General features: G+C 37.2%; 1 protein-coding gene and 1 pseudogene across 8 annotated transcripts in view; both read left to right on the top strand.

The window, feature by feature from the left end:
- The window catches only part of REPS2 (RALBP1 associated Eps domain containing 2), a 214,054-nt gene that overhangs the window by 141,631 nt on the left and 57,760 nt on the right, over window positions 1-14,663 (top strand). For 3 of the 7 annotated variants that reach the window (XM_079123174.1, XM_079123172.1, XM_079123173.1), the window contains exon 13: window positions 2-138. The exons of the other annotated variants lie outside the window; for them this stretch is intronic. In XM_079123174.1, coding sequence (XP_078979300.1) covers window positions 2-138 — 137 coding nt within the window. The remainder of the gene's footprint in view (window position 1; window positions 139-14,663) is intronic. 7 annotated transcript variants of the gene reach the window in all.
- On the top strand, window positions 5,162-13,441 carry LOC306651158 (small ribosomal subunit protein uS5-like; annotated as a pseudogene). The gene is made up of 3 exons (XR_013766790.1): window positions 5,162-5,201; window positions 6,774-8,721; window positions 11,105-13,441. The product of XR_013766790.1 is annotated as a small ribosomal subunit protein uS5-like (transcript).

The following is a 14,663-nucleotide window of genomic DNA, read 5'->3' as shown; positions in this document are numbered from 1 at the left end:
GATCTTACTCTAGCACCTCCATAGAAGAGGCCATGAAAAGGGGCGAGGACCCTCCCACCCCGCCACCGCGGCCACAGAAAACCCATTCCAGAGCCTCCTCCTTGGATCTGAATAAAGTCTTCCAGCCCACTGTGCCAGGTGAAGTGCTCCTTTGCCCCTTGAGCTCTTTCCTTTCCTGTTGAAACTAGTGGGTATGTCTCCCACAGAGGCCTTTGTGAGTTTGGGGAAAGAGCAGATCTGGCAGTTTCCCATCCCACAAAGGTCTTCATGTTGCTGTGGTATTTTTGGGCAGGAAAGCAATCCTAGACAGATATATAACACATGTGTCTGGAAGTTTGCCTACTCTGCTGTGGATAAAGCATTATGAAATTCTCTACCAAGAGGATAAAAATACTATAACTTCAGGGAGCCCACTATGTGCTTAGCTGGGGTCTTGTTCTCTGCATCATGGTAATTTGTAAACAAGATCACTGTCATTTCTTCTGACACTTGTGTGATTCTTCCGTGCAAGATCTTGGTGGTCTGTGTCTGGTTAGAACCTTCTGCAATTTATCCTTGTGGAGAAGATCCTGTGTATTGTAGGGTTTAATGCAAAGGGGGCTTTAAATTCACCTGGTGTTTGGGTAGTTGATAGAGGGGATATAGAGCAAGGATCTCTTCAAGTAGGCTGCCCTGGGACTTCTGAGAATGGGACTTTCTTAACCTAACAGCTGTACTGTACAGTTGGGCCAGAAGTGGAGGAAGCCTGAGGGGCCTGTCTGCTCCCCTGGCTTCCTGCGAAGTGGAACATGAACTCCTAGGGAAGCTAAGGAAAGAAGGCGAGAGACATGCCTTTGTTTTCATGCAGATGATAGGATACAGCACAGTTCCAAGTATTATTATTATATTATTTGAATATTTGATTCTTCATCTCAATTTATCTGCTCAATTCCATATGTGCCTGTTATCACACTTGCAAATAAATTGTAAAATGTCCTGCAATCAGTTAATACCAGGAAGCAAGGGCCTTTCCACTGATTCATGCAGGCAAGCTATAAATACAGTGATTTCCTGAAACGTTTTCTATGTCTATGTGCATTTAAAATCAAGCCAGCCTCAGATGCTAGTGATTTGCAGATTATTATCTTTTCTACTAAAGCAAGAAAAGACACTCCTTGGCTCACACATTTGTGTGACCTCTGTGTTTGGGCAGAGCTCAGCATGTTTTATTTGTTCTAATAAAGTGCTCTCTTCACCGTAAAGTTATAGATTGTTTTTTAATATACTTGACTCTGAAACTCTATGAAATTTGATTCTCTCAATGAGTTCATCAGGCAAAAATTCCTCTTGAATTGCTCCCCATACTTTGATCTAAATTGTGGAATAATTTCATAGTAACTGGTATTTAGAGTGGGAGTAGCCAGGATGTTGATGCTCTAAAAACTCACATGGCTGGTGGATTATGACCTAGAAGATTTTTCTGTGGATTTAAGAGGATTAAGACAATCTGGGTAGCTATCTTAATACCTTTCCCTTGCAAGGAGGGAAGCCAGAAATGTTTGTGCTTCTCTCAGGCCGTGTGACCAAGCAAGAGATGCCAACTGTTTTTGAGAATTGACTTGCTGTGGCTTTTATCACATTGCATCATATAGTGGAAGAGGCAGAACTGGATTTAGAACTCATCTCAGCTGATTTTTAACTGTTGAATTTTAGCAGCTGGCTTAATCTTTCTCTTCTACAACCCCGTTTTGCTCTTGTTTATATATATATTTAGTTGTAGGTGGACACAATACATTTATTTTATTTTTATGTGGTGCTGAGGGTCAAACCCAGCACCTCACACATTCCAGGCGAGCGCTATACCACTGAACTACAGCCCAGCCCTTGCTCTTGTTTTAAACGAGGCAGAGGTTATCAATGATTTCATATCCATATCTTTGTTTCCCTCTCTAATTTTTTTCTTGCACTATTTTATCCTCTATGTTGGAGTTGTGGGGTCAGAGGCTGTAGATATTGGAAGTATAGTTGTATATTGCCAAACAGTGGCAAAGAAAACCTATCTACTTACCCCATTGCTAACATTGTTTGAAAATGATTCCTCACACTTTTGCCATTACTGTTTCATGTTCATCTTTTTAATCATTATCTGTATGATAGGCACAAATTTGCATTTTCCTGATTTGTAGTAAGGATAAGCATCTTTTCATATCCTTATTGGTCATTATTATTTCTTCTGTTTTGAGTCACTTGCTCACAAGGCTCAGCCAGCTTCTGTTGCTACATCTGTCTTCACCTAACCTCAGACACTATTTCTGAACTTCCCTTATCCCAGGCATTTGGGAATGTGAGGGTGGCCTTGGGAAAGCTAACCTAACCTGTTGCTCTCTTGGGTCATTGTTCCTCCTGCCCCTCCTTCTGCCAACTTTATCATTTTAGACAACCTCTGCTTGGGCTACTCTGTTTATAACAACAAAGGAATGAGGGAAGGTAAGGGAAAGAGGGGAAGGTATGTGAGTTGAGGCAAGATGTGGACTAGAGTTGAAAGGAAAAGACAGTGAATTCCATGTTTGAAAAAGTGGGACTGACAAGATGAATGATGCTAAGGTTACTGAGACAGAGTGGCTTAAAGTGGAGTGATAGTGTGGAGAAGAAATTGGATGGATAGAACATGCAAAGAAGCAAGAAGAAGAAAATGAAGATAAAGATGGTATGGTTGTTAAACAAGAGTCATGATGTTTATACATAGTAAGAAGCAACAAATAGCACCAAAGACTGTACAATGAGGGGAAGGAGTGTCCGCAGACTCTTGGTGTGAGATTCAAGTAGAATTTAAAGGAATAGCTTAGAAGTGGGTGGCAGTAATGTCTTCAAATTTATCAAAAGAGTTATCGTGATTTGGGAAAGAAAAATAAAAGACTGATTTAAAATGTAAATCTATAAAAATGAATAAGGCCAACTTTGAAAATATGGGACAGTTGACTTCAACTCTATCTGTAAAGCAAGTGTGGATGTGTGATTTACAGGAGCCTGGACTATCCCAGGGTTCTAGGTATGAACATCAAACCTAGAACATGGAGTTTTCATTGGGAGAAGTTGATATAATCTGATCATTTTTGTAATAAATAAGGAGATCACCATTTGTAATAGCTGATCCAGGTCTTGGAGCCCCTCACAGTACCACACAGATCCTGTATTTGAGAGATGACAAAAATGCACAAGGAAATCTTAAGTCAGGGACAATGACAGTCTACAAAACCTGGAGGTAATCAAACCTGGGACTTGCTCAGTGATGCTTAAGTTTTGTAACTAGACTTTCTTTTTTTTTTCTCTCCACATTTTTTATTGGTGCTGTAACTGTGCTTTCAACCATGAAACATTTTATATTACTGAAATTCTTATAAGAAAAATTATACTGTGAAGCCAATCCTTTCTAGGACCCAATCTCTTTTCCCTCATTAAAACAGTTTTCATAAGATGACTTTTTCTTCACCATAAAAGTGGAATTGGCTCGGAATTTCCCTCCTTCCACTCTTGACTCTGACCCACCTCTTCTAAAGCTGTGCCTACAGTTTGCAGCCTGAGGTTTCTGTGGTGATGGTAAGAAGATTTAGGTCTGCCTCTGCCACAGCAGCCCTGTTGTCATCATTGAGTATCTTGGCAGAAGGGACAGAGATTGTGTAGAGGAGACATGGCCAGTTATTTAAAGTTTCAGACCAGGAATTTTCATCTCTTCCACCATGTTCACTCAAATATAATGGGGAAACTTAGTCCCATGGATATATCCTGCTGTCATGCAGGGCAGGTATTTCCTAATGATACCTTTTTCCTTTAAAGGATGAGAGTGTATGTTGATGGACTGCTTTTTCTACCACACCCCAAATGGCCAGATACATTGAAATCTATATGTGAAAAACCATTGTGATGACTGAACAAACATCTATGGGTAGTGTCTGCCTAACAGTGGCTAATTTCCTTTGTCTGCTTTAGACTTACTGAAAATAATTATTCATTCCATGATTAAGAAATGATGGTACATCCATACCATGCAATCTTATGAAGATGTTCAAAAGAATAATGTATGTGCACTAAGTGGAATGTGAACTGAGGTAAATTACTGTAGAATATGTAGGTTTGCAAATTTATACACAATTTCAGGAAGAATACTGAAGAAATGGTAATGATATTTGCTTCTGGGGAAAGAAACAATATGATGGGTCAGGCCTGGGAAACAGACCTACTTGTCATTTAATAACTATTGGTATTATAAAATTTGGTCTCACAATACAGATATTACCTATTACAAAAACTTTCCTTTTCACCCTTTAACTGCAATGATGGTATGCGAGAGTTCCAGACATGTTTTTCCTCCCTGAATTTATCTGTCTCAAACTTGCCTATAATTCTCTATCCAGGGTATCTTTATGACCATCTGCTACCACCTCCTGGAATGCAGTTGAAATGACAGAGGCATTCCAGAGTACTCTTTTAGGCTCTGATACGTTCTTTGGATTACTTTTTGGTGTCCTTACAACATTCAGGTATAGTTTTGAGGGACTTCCCAAAGCCTCCATTGTGGAATGAACAGTTGGGTAAAGTGACATGGTAAGGGCTCTGGTATAACTTGGGAGTGTAGGTGTGTTTATTGAGTGGTGAACTGAGACAAGTCTGTCCTGGGTTTCCTACAAATGAATATTATTTCTCTCTGTAACATGAGAAATAAGTAAACATCTTGGGAGTAAGAGATGTTCTCAAGACCAAACTTACTGTTCAAGTACTCTAAATGATGAGTTTGGCCACACAGCTCTGCATGCTATATTCCTATGTATCATTCCTGTGAGAGCTACTTGTTTCTCCTTTTTAAAATCTATCAGGATTTAAAAATTTCATAGGATTATGGGATTCCTGCCCTACATCCAAACTTACGGGTCCACAGTGCACATTCATTCAAAGGTTCAATCTCGCAGTCTGGGCAGTTTTATTTTATTTTTTAATGAAAGCTTTTTAGAGACATAATCCATACACTATAAAAACTACCCTTTTAAAAAGTGTACAATTCAGTGGTTTTTAGTATAATCGTATGGACCATTAGCACTATCTAATTTCAGAACATTTTCATCACTCCCCCAGAAATATCCTATATCTATTAGCAGTCATTCCCCATTCCCTGCTAGTCCTTGCAGTCATGAACCTACTTAATGTTACTGGGAATTTGCCAGTTCTGGGTAAAGTAATAGACTCATACAATGTGTGATTTTTTTCTGACTGGCTTCTTTCATTGAACATGATGTTTTCAAGGTTCATCCATGATGTAGCATGAATCAGTACTTCATTCCTTTTGTGACTGAATAGTCTCCCATTGAAAGGGTATACCACATTTTGTTTTACTTTTTATCTGTTGATGGATATTTGAGTTGTTTCCACTTTTTGACTATTTTAAATACTTCTGTGATGTACTTTTATGTCCAAGTTTTATGCAAACATATTTTCCTTTCTCTTGGGTATATATACAGGAGCGGAATTTTTGCTTTATAGAGTAACTCTCTGTTGAACATTTTGAATATATACCAAACGATTTTCCAAAGCAGCTACACAAATTTACCATCTCCTAACAATATGTAAGGGTTCCAGTTTCTTTACATCCTTGAAATATTATCTTTTTTATTTTTGTCATCTTGGTAGATATAAAATAGTATTGTTTTATGGTTTTGATTTGCATTTTCCAGTGATGTTGAACATCTTTTCATATGCTTCTTGGTCATATTTATGTCATCTTTTGAGAACTGTTTGTTCAAATCTTTACTCATTTAAATTGGGTTATTTGTCTTGTTATTGTTGATTTGTAAAGGGTTTTTGCATATTTTAAATGCAAATTCTTTTTCATATATATGATTTACATGTATTTTTTCTCATTCTGTAGGCTGTCCTTTTACCTTTTTGATGGCATCCTTTGAATTACAATATTTTACAATTTGATAAGCTCCAGTTAACATATTTTGTTTTTGCTTGTGCTTTTGGTGTCACAGGTACTAAATGATTGCCTAACACAAGATTAGAAACATTTACTCCTTTTTTTCTTCTAAAAGTTTTACAGTTTTAGGTCTTACATTTAGATCTACAGTCCATTTTGAACTAAATTTCCTATATGGTTTGAAGACAGGAGTCCATTTCTATTTCTCCCTGCATATGGATATACAGTTGTGCCAGTAGAAAAGACTATTGATTCCCCACTTAATTTTCATGGCACTATTGTTGAAAGTCAATTGATTTTAAATAGGAGGGATATTTCTGGACTCTCAATTCTATGCCTTCTGACCTTATGTCAGTACCACAGGGTCTTGATAATTACAAATTTGTAGTAAATTTTGAAATCAGGAAGTATGAGTCCTTATACCTTATTATTTTAAAGATTATTTTGATTCTCTTTCATTTCCATATGAAATTTATGATCAGCTTGTCAATTTCTGCCAAAAAAAAATCCAGGTGGAATTTTGGTAGGGATTGCATTGAATCTGTAGATCAAGTTTGGTTAATATATTTTTTTTCTTTTTTTTTTTTGCGATACCGGGGATCAAACTCAGGGCCTTGTGATTGCGAGGCAAGCACTCTACCAGCTGAGTTATCTCCCCAGCCCAATATTTCTGTTTTAATAATATTAAGCCTTTCAGTCACTGAACACAGAATGTCTTTTCATTTTTAAATCTTATACTTTTCTTACATTTATTCCTAGAAGTGTTATTTTTAAAATTTTTTTATTGTAAACAAATGGGGTACAACTTGTTTCTCTGTACATGAAGTAGAGGCATTTGTAGCTATCAGGGACTACAATGGTCATGTTAGACTGGGAGTTAAGTGCTCCAAGGAGGTAGCCACTGCTATCCAACGGCCCGTCATCCTGGTCAATCTCTCCATTGTTCCTGTGTGGAGAGGTTACTGGGGAAACAAGACTGACAAACCCCACACTGTCCCTTGCAAGGTGACTGGACGTTGTGGTTCTGTGCTGGTGCAGCTCATCCCTGCCCCCAGAGGTACTGGCATTGTCTCAGCCCTTGTGCCCAAGAAGCTGCTGCTGATGGCTGTACTGATGACTGCTACACTTCTGCCAGGGGCTGCACTGCCACCTTGGGCAATTTTGCTAGGGCCACCTTTGATGCCATCTCCAAGACTTACAGTTATTTGACTCCCGATCTCTGGAAAGAGACTGTGTTCACCAAGTCTCCCCACCAGGAATTCACCGACCATCTTGTGAAAACCCGTATCATAGTCTCTCTACAGATTACTCAGGCTCCAGCTGTGGCTACAACATAGGGTTTTTATACAAGAAAAATAAAGTAAATGAAACCTTTTTAAAAGAAAAAAGAAAACTCCCTCTCCAGTTTATTTTTAAGCAAATTCTAGATATATAATTCCATATACAAATGCTTCATATATATCCGTAATAGACAAAGCTTAAAAAAACCCTTAACCACTATTCCTTTATCATACATAATAAACTTAACAGTAGTTACCTAATATCATCTAATATTTAGCCAGTGTTCAGACTCCTTGATTTGTCTCAAGTGTATGTGTTTTTGTAATGGCTTGTTCAAATTAGAATTCAAACAAGGGCTATATGCTCACTGTACTTGTTTTGACATCTTGTCTCTTTTAATTAATAAGTTCCTCTCTTAATCTTTTTTCTCCCTTTACATTCATTCATCCATCCATTTACTTATTCATTCATACATAATAAAATCATCCATCCTGTAATTTTTCTACTTTCTGTTTGGTTGTTCTTCCATCTACTGTATTTCCTATAAATTAGTAGGTATGTCTAAGCTTGATTAGAATCAGATTAGATATTTGAGAATAATGCTTCTAATGATGCTGTGTACTTCCTGCTGATATTACATTATGAGATAGATTCCTGATGTTTTAGTGCTTTCTTTGGAAATTGTTCACTTGATTAGCGAGCTCATGTAGTACTAGCCTAATCCATATGTTAGGATAAAGATCCCCAACAACATTTCAGATAATGGTTTTATCAGCTACTGATCATCATTGCCTACATCTAGTGATATGCTGGTAAATGTTTAACAATCAGGCATTTGCCATGGCTGTACCCACCAAGGCCTGGAACACTGGCTCAAGTCAGCACCCTAACTTGGAAATGACACAAAGGGAGAACTAACCTCTATTTTGTGCCAGACCTGGTAGCTCAGGAAAATGATGTCCAGAGAAATTAAATATTTTTGCAAATTGATGTAACTGATAAGGGCCATGCACAAAACCAAATTGGCTCCAAAGACTTTGCACTATGCCACATTAGGTATATATGTAAATATAAATGAAGCAAGTACAACAGATTATACATCTATGTGTATATATATATATATACATGCTTTTAAAATAAAATTTGAACCTGTAGTAGGAAAAAACCCAATAAGCCACTTGCCAATGTTCATGTTGTAAATACTCCTGCAATGCTAATTTCACTCTTAGTGATATGTCACTGAATGTAGAACTGGGAACAAATACACACAGGTGGCTTTTACAAGGTGGTGCGAGCTGTTTCCAGCAAACTGCTGCTTAAATCCACTAGTTCAATGGTAGTTTCAAAATGGTGATACTCTATTTGTTTGACCTTTATTAATTGTGATCATGGTTCATTTAACTATTTTCCTGTTATTGGGCATTTAGCTGTGACTACTAGAAAACTTATGAAGTGACAGGGACCATAAAACAACATAATTCCAGGGATGCAAGGTTGGTTCAACATCAGGAAATCAATAAACGTAATTCACCATATTAATAGACTTAAAGTCAAGAATCACATGATTATTTCAATAGATGCAGAAAAAGCATTTGATAAAATACAGCACCCCTTCATGCTCAAAACACTAGAAAAAATAGGGATAGTGGGAACATTCCTTAACATTGTAAAGGCCATTTATGCTAAGCCCATGGCTAATATCATTCTAAATGGTGAAAAACTGAAAGCATTCCCCCTAAAAACTGGACCAAGGCAGGGATGCCCTCTTTCACCACTTCTATTCAACGTCGTTCTTGAGACTCTGGCCAGAGCAATTAGACAAACCAAAGAAATTAAAGGGATACGAATTGGAAAAGAAGAACTCAAACTATCCCTGTTCGCTGATGACATGATTATATATTTAGAGGAACCTGGAAATTCCACCAGAAAACTCTTAGAACTCATAAGTGAATTCAGTAAAGTAGCAGGTTACAAGATCAATGCCCATAAATCCAACGCATTTTTATACATAAGTGATGAATCTTCGGAAAGAATAATTAGGAAAACTACCCCATTCCCAATAGCCTCGAAAAAAATAAAATACTTGGGAATCAATCTCACAAAAGAGGTGAAAGACCTCTACAATGAGAACTATACAACACTAAAGAAAGAAATTAAAGAACACCTTAGAAGATGGAAAGATCTTCCATGTTCTTGGATAGGAAGAATTAATATTGTCAAAATGGCCATACTACCTAAAGTGCTATACAAATTCAATGCAATTCCAATTAAAATCCCAATGACGTACCTTACAGAAATAGAGCAGGCAATTATGAAATTCATCTGGAAGAATAAGAAACCCAGAATAGCTAAAGCAATCCTTAGCAGGAAGAGTGAAACAGGGGGTATTGCAATACCAGATCTTCAACTCTATTACAAAGCAATAGTAACAAAAACGGCATGGTATTGGTACCAAAATAGAAAGGTAGATCAATGGTACAGAATAGAGGACACGGACACAAACCCAAATAAATACAATTTTCTCATACTAGACAAAGGGGCCAAAAATATGCAATGGAGAAAAGATAGCCTCTTCAACAAATGGTGCTGGGAGAATTGGAAATCCATATGCAACAGAATGAAACTAAACCCATATCTCTCACCATGCATGAAACTAAACTCAAAATGGATTAAGGACCTTGGAATCAGACCAGAGACCCTGCAGATTATAGAAGAAAAAGTAGGTCCAAATCTTCACCTTGTTGGTCTAGGACCAGACTTCCTTAACAGGACTCCCATAGCACAAGAAATAAAAGCTAGAATCAACCACTGGGATAGATTCAAACTAAAAAGCTTTCTCTCAGCAAAGGAAACTATCAGCAATGCGAAGAAAGAGCCTACAGAGTGGGAGAATATCTTTGCCAATCATACTTCAGATAGAGCACTAATCTCCAGAATCTATAAAGAACTCAAAAAACTCTACTCCAAGAATTCAAATAGTCCAGTCAACAAATGGGCTAAGGAAATGAATAGACACTTCACAGAAGAAGATCTACAAGCAATCAACAAACATATGGAAAAATGCTCAACATCTCTAGTAATAAGAGAAATGCAAATCAAAACCACCCTAAGATTCCATCTCACCCCAATTAGAATGGCGATTATCAAGAATACGAGCAACAACAGGTGTTGGCGAGGATGTGGGGAGAAAGGTACACTCATACACTGCTGGTGGGGCTGCAAATTAGTGCAGCCACTCTGGAAAGCAGTGTGGAGATTCCTTAGAAAACTTGGAATGGACCCTCCATTTGACCCAGCTATCCCACTCCTTGGCCTATACCCAAAGGACTTAAAATCAGCATACTACAGAGATACAGCCACATCAATGTTCATAGCTGCTCAATTCACAATAGCCAGACTGTGGAACCAACCTAGATGCCCTTCAATTGATGAGTGGATAAAGAAACTGTGGTATATATATACAATGGAATATTACTCAGCCATAAAGAATGATAAAATTATGGCATTTGCAGGCAAATGGATGAAATTGGAGAATATCATGCTAAGTGAGGTAAGCCAATCTCAAAAAGCCAAAGGACGAATGATATCGCTAATAAGTGGAGGATGACACATAATGGGGGGGAGGGAAGGGTTAGTGTTAGGGTTACAGTTAGGGTTAGGGAGGGGGCAAGTATGGAGGAAGGAAGTACTGTATAGAGGGAAAAGAGGGGTGGGAGGGGTGGGGGGAAGGGAAAAAATAACAGAATGAATCAAACAACATTACTCTATGTAAATTTATGATTACACAAATGGTATGCCTTTACGCCATGTACAAACAGAGAAACAACATGTATCCCATTTGTTTACAATAAAAAAAAACAATTCTCAGTATATCAGTGAATTCCTTATATTCATCTAAGTTTATAGAATTATATAAAAACTGAAATAGACTTCATTGATGGCGATTAAGAAAGATGTGCTATCCATTCCACCAGTATTTAATGAGCATTTACCTGGTACTTGGCACTATGGAGAAAGTCCAAGAGGAATATGGATATGGCTCCTCCATACTCAAAACTCTTTAAGACCTTCTACATAAATGCCAGATTCCTAGTGGGTCTGAACCTGAAACTATGTGAATACATGAATTTAGTAAAGGATGTAGTACCATGGCCTGGCATATCCGGGGAAGAATGTATTATAAAAAGAAAATGGAGGGCTGGAGATATAGCTCAGTTGATAGAGTGCTTACCTTGCAAGCACAAGGTCCTGGGTTCAATCCCCAGCACCACACACAAAAAAAAAAGTAAAAAAGAAAATGGAGACCAGAAGATTCAACTCTGTTGACTGGCCAAGAAAAATGGAGATTGAAAGAAGGGCATTTATAAGGATTTAGGAAGTCTTAGGAGAATGTTCCCGTAGGAGTGGTAGGGTTAATCCAGATTGCAAAGGTTGTGGAGTGAGCAAGGAACTTTGGTATGGAGTAGTTGTCATCACAAGCTCATTTTGAAATGTTTAAGACTCAGCAATTGGTTCGACTATATGTCATATTTTAAAAATTCCTAGTAGAAAAGACAGTTCCATGATGATAGAATATTTTTCCAGATTGCATTTCTCTCTTTTCCTTCCTCCTTCCCTCCCTCCCTCCATTACTCAACTATAATGAAAATGTCTCCTGGGTAAAAGATATGTTTACTTCTTTAAATTTTAGTTTGATCTTAAAATACACAGAGATGCACAACTAGTGATTTTAACCAGTTCAAGGAATTTAAGAGCAAAATGTTCAGAAGAAATGAATTTATGTAAATGTAATATGAGAAATGAAACCAGAGACCTACCTTTGACCAAGATTAAATCTCATGCATTTTTGTTGCTAAATCGTGCCTGTGTCTCTACCTGGGACCTAGTTAAGTCTTATTGTATATCCCATGGTACAGAAAAAGGGAATTATTGGTAAATACCAGAAAATAAATTAAGAGTGACAGTGCTAAAAGAGAATGTAAATGTTACTTGACCAACTCTCACTTATTATGGATTAGGAGATTTAGATCCAGAAGATGTAATTGTTTGTTCTCTATCAGAGTCCTTTGAAGATGGGAAATCTTTCTTCAGATCTCTGTTGCAGCGGTTTTGGTACAATATCTATTAATTTAATTTGAGGGACATACCTTATTATTTTTCCACAGGTAATAACCCTAATTTATATCTAAAGTAAAAAGATACATTAAAGAATAAATATGGTACCCTCCATGTGTAAGAAACTCTGTAATATCTTTGTGATTTGAAAGGTTGGCAAATTTCCCCGAGGCATTTCAGGTAGATAGGTGTGTTAATCAACTTTTCCTTGCTGTAACCAGAATGTGAACAAGAACATCTTAGAGGAGGAAAAGTTTATATGGGCTCACGGTTTCAGAGGTTTCAGTCCTTGGTTAACCTACTCCATTGCTCTGGGCCTGAGGTTAGCTGAAACAACATGGTGGAAGGGCATGGTGGAGGAAAAGCTGTTCAGCTCAAGACACCTGGGAAGCAGAGAGAATGCAAAGTGCCAGTGACAAAAATATGAACCCCCAAAGGCATTGCCCCCCCCCACCATGACCTACTTCCTCTAGCCATATCCCATCCACTTATAGTTATACCTACTTGGTTCGTTCAAAATAGGATGAACCAATTTGGTCATAGCTCTAATAATGTAATCATTTTACCTCCTGTATTAACACAGGAGCTTTTGGGGGGATACTTCATCCAAACCACAACACTAGGAAAGCAAGTTTTGCCTTTATAAATACTTGGACCTCTTACAACTATATCTATTTCTTTTTTCTTTTTCAATTATCAAAAATTAAGTTATAAAAATGTAAAATATAGGAGGACTAAAGGGGATAATACACTGAACTTCCATTTTAGTGTTTATCAATGATGACTTTTCTTGTTTTGTGTATATTCCCACCCACCCATTATACTTTTTTCTACCCTTAGCTTATACTTTACTGAGGTATAATTTATAAATTAAAAAGTTTACCCATTTTTAGTATACAATTCAGTGATTTTTATTAAATTTATTAAATTGTACACCTGACTTCATAATCCAGTTTTAGAACATTGTCAGCACCTCAGCAGTATCCCTCTTACTTGTTAGACCTCTAATCCATATTGGTTTAATTTATGCTGAGGTGTAAGGTAAGGGTCTTTTGTATGAGATATCCAGTTTTTCCCAGCACCACTTGTCAAAAAAAATACTCTCCTTTTCCTATTGAATTGTTTTAGAAACATTGTTGAGAATCATTTGACTACACACACACACACACACACACACACACACACATATGGGTTTATTTTTGATCTCTCCATTCTGTTCCATTAACCTTAGTTTATTTTTTAAGGTAGGGGAGTCATGCAGTCTTGTGAAGAGATGATCATATGACTCTGTGCCTAAATATTTGCTATAGTGGCATATTTTTTGAGTGTATAGCATCTTATTTAGTTGCATTTGTGATTTGTATTATATTTGGAAGCATCCTTTTAGTTCCTTGAAGTTTCAGGGCTTTCTTGCTTTGAGGTCTTCTATAATGCTTGTTCATTGAATACAGATTTCCCCCTTTCTAGCTGTTTACCCCCCCACCTCACTACACTTTTTGTCTCTTTACCACTGCCGTCCTGTAGGCTCAAAACATGAAACTGATTACTGCTCCATTGTAGCCTTATGACCTTAGTGATGCCATTTTATTTCTCTAGGCATTAATTTTCCTATCTGTAAAGTGAAAGAATTGAATTCACTTTGATTAATTTTTTAAATTCAGTCATTAATATTATCCTTATTGAACAAGGCATGTGTAAGTTCATCTTTTTCAACCGATGAAAAAAATTTGTTCTGTTCCATAGAGAATTTAGTAGGCTTGTGCTTTGGGTATGTGTGTGGAAGTGATCATCAGGGGACAGAGGTAGCTATGGTTGAAAAGGTACTCCTTTTAAAACTTCTGCTGAATACACACGTGTGTATGACATATGCATCGCTGCATATGACTGAGTGATCAGCAGTAGGTATAAGGTCATGCATACTTTTGTGATTAGAAATAAGAAAGAATGAATAATTTCTATTACAAGGGAATAGCTGTTTTTATGAACTTGCCAAGAAGAGGAATGATCCTTGCTGATGAAATCCTTGAAACTTTGCATATGACTAACTCTCTACTGGATTGATACTTAAAAATGTAGGTCGCACTGGCAGGCTCCTTTCAACATTTTCCATTTTTTGAATTTTTTTCTTTGGTATTCAAATGATTTTATCTTATTCATAAAATACTCCCAGTTAGTGGGGTTAGGAGCCCCTTACCATAGCTGAAATTATTCCAAGTTTCACTCTCCTAAAGAATTGACTTTCTGTTCCTGAAGCTTTCCATTGCCAGATCTTTTGCCTTATTTTTACTCAGAAGTTGGAACACGTTTTCATTTAGTCATT

Source organism: Sciurus vulgaris (genome assembly GCF_902686455.1).
Source record: "Sciurus vulgaris genome assembly, chromosome: X".
NCBI classification, from domain to species: Eukaryota; Metazoa; Chordata; class Mammalia; order Rodentia; family Sciuridae; genus Sciurus; species Sciurus vulgaris.
Note: the sequence above shows the minus strand (reverse complement) of the source record. Positions and strands in the feature narration are given on the sequence as shown.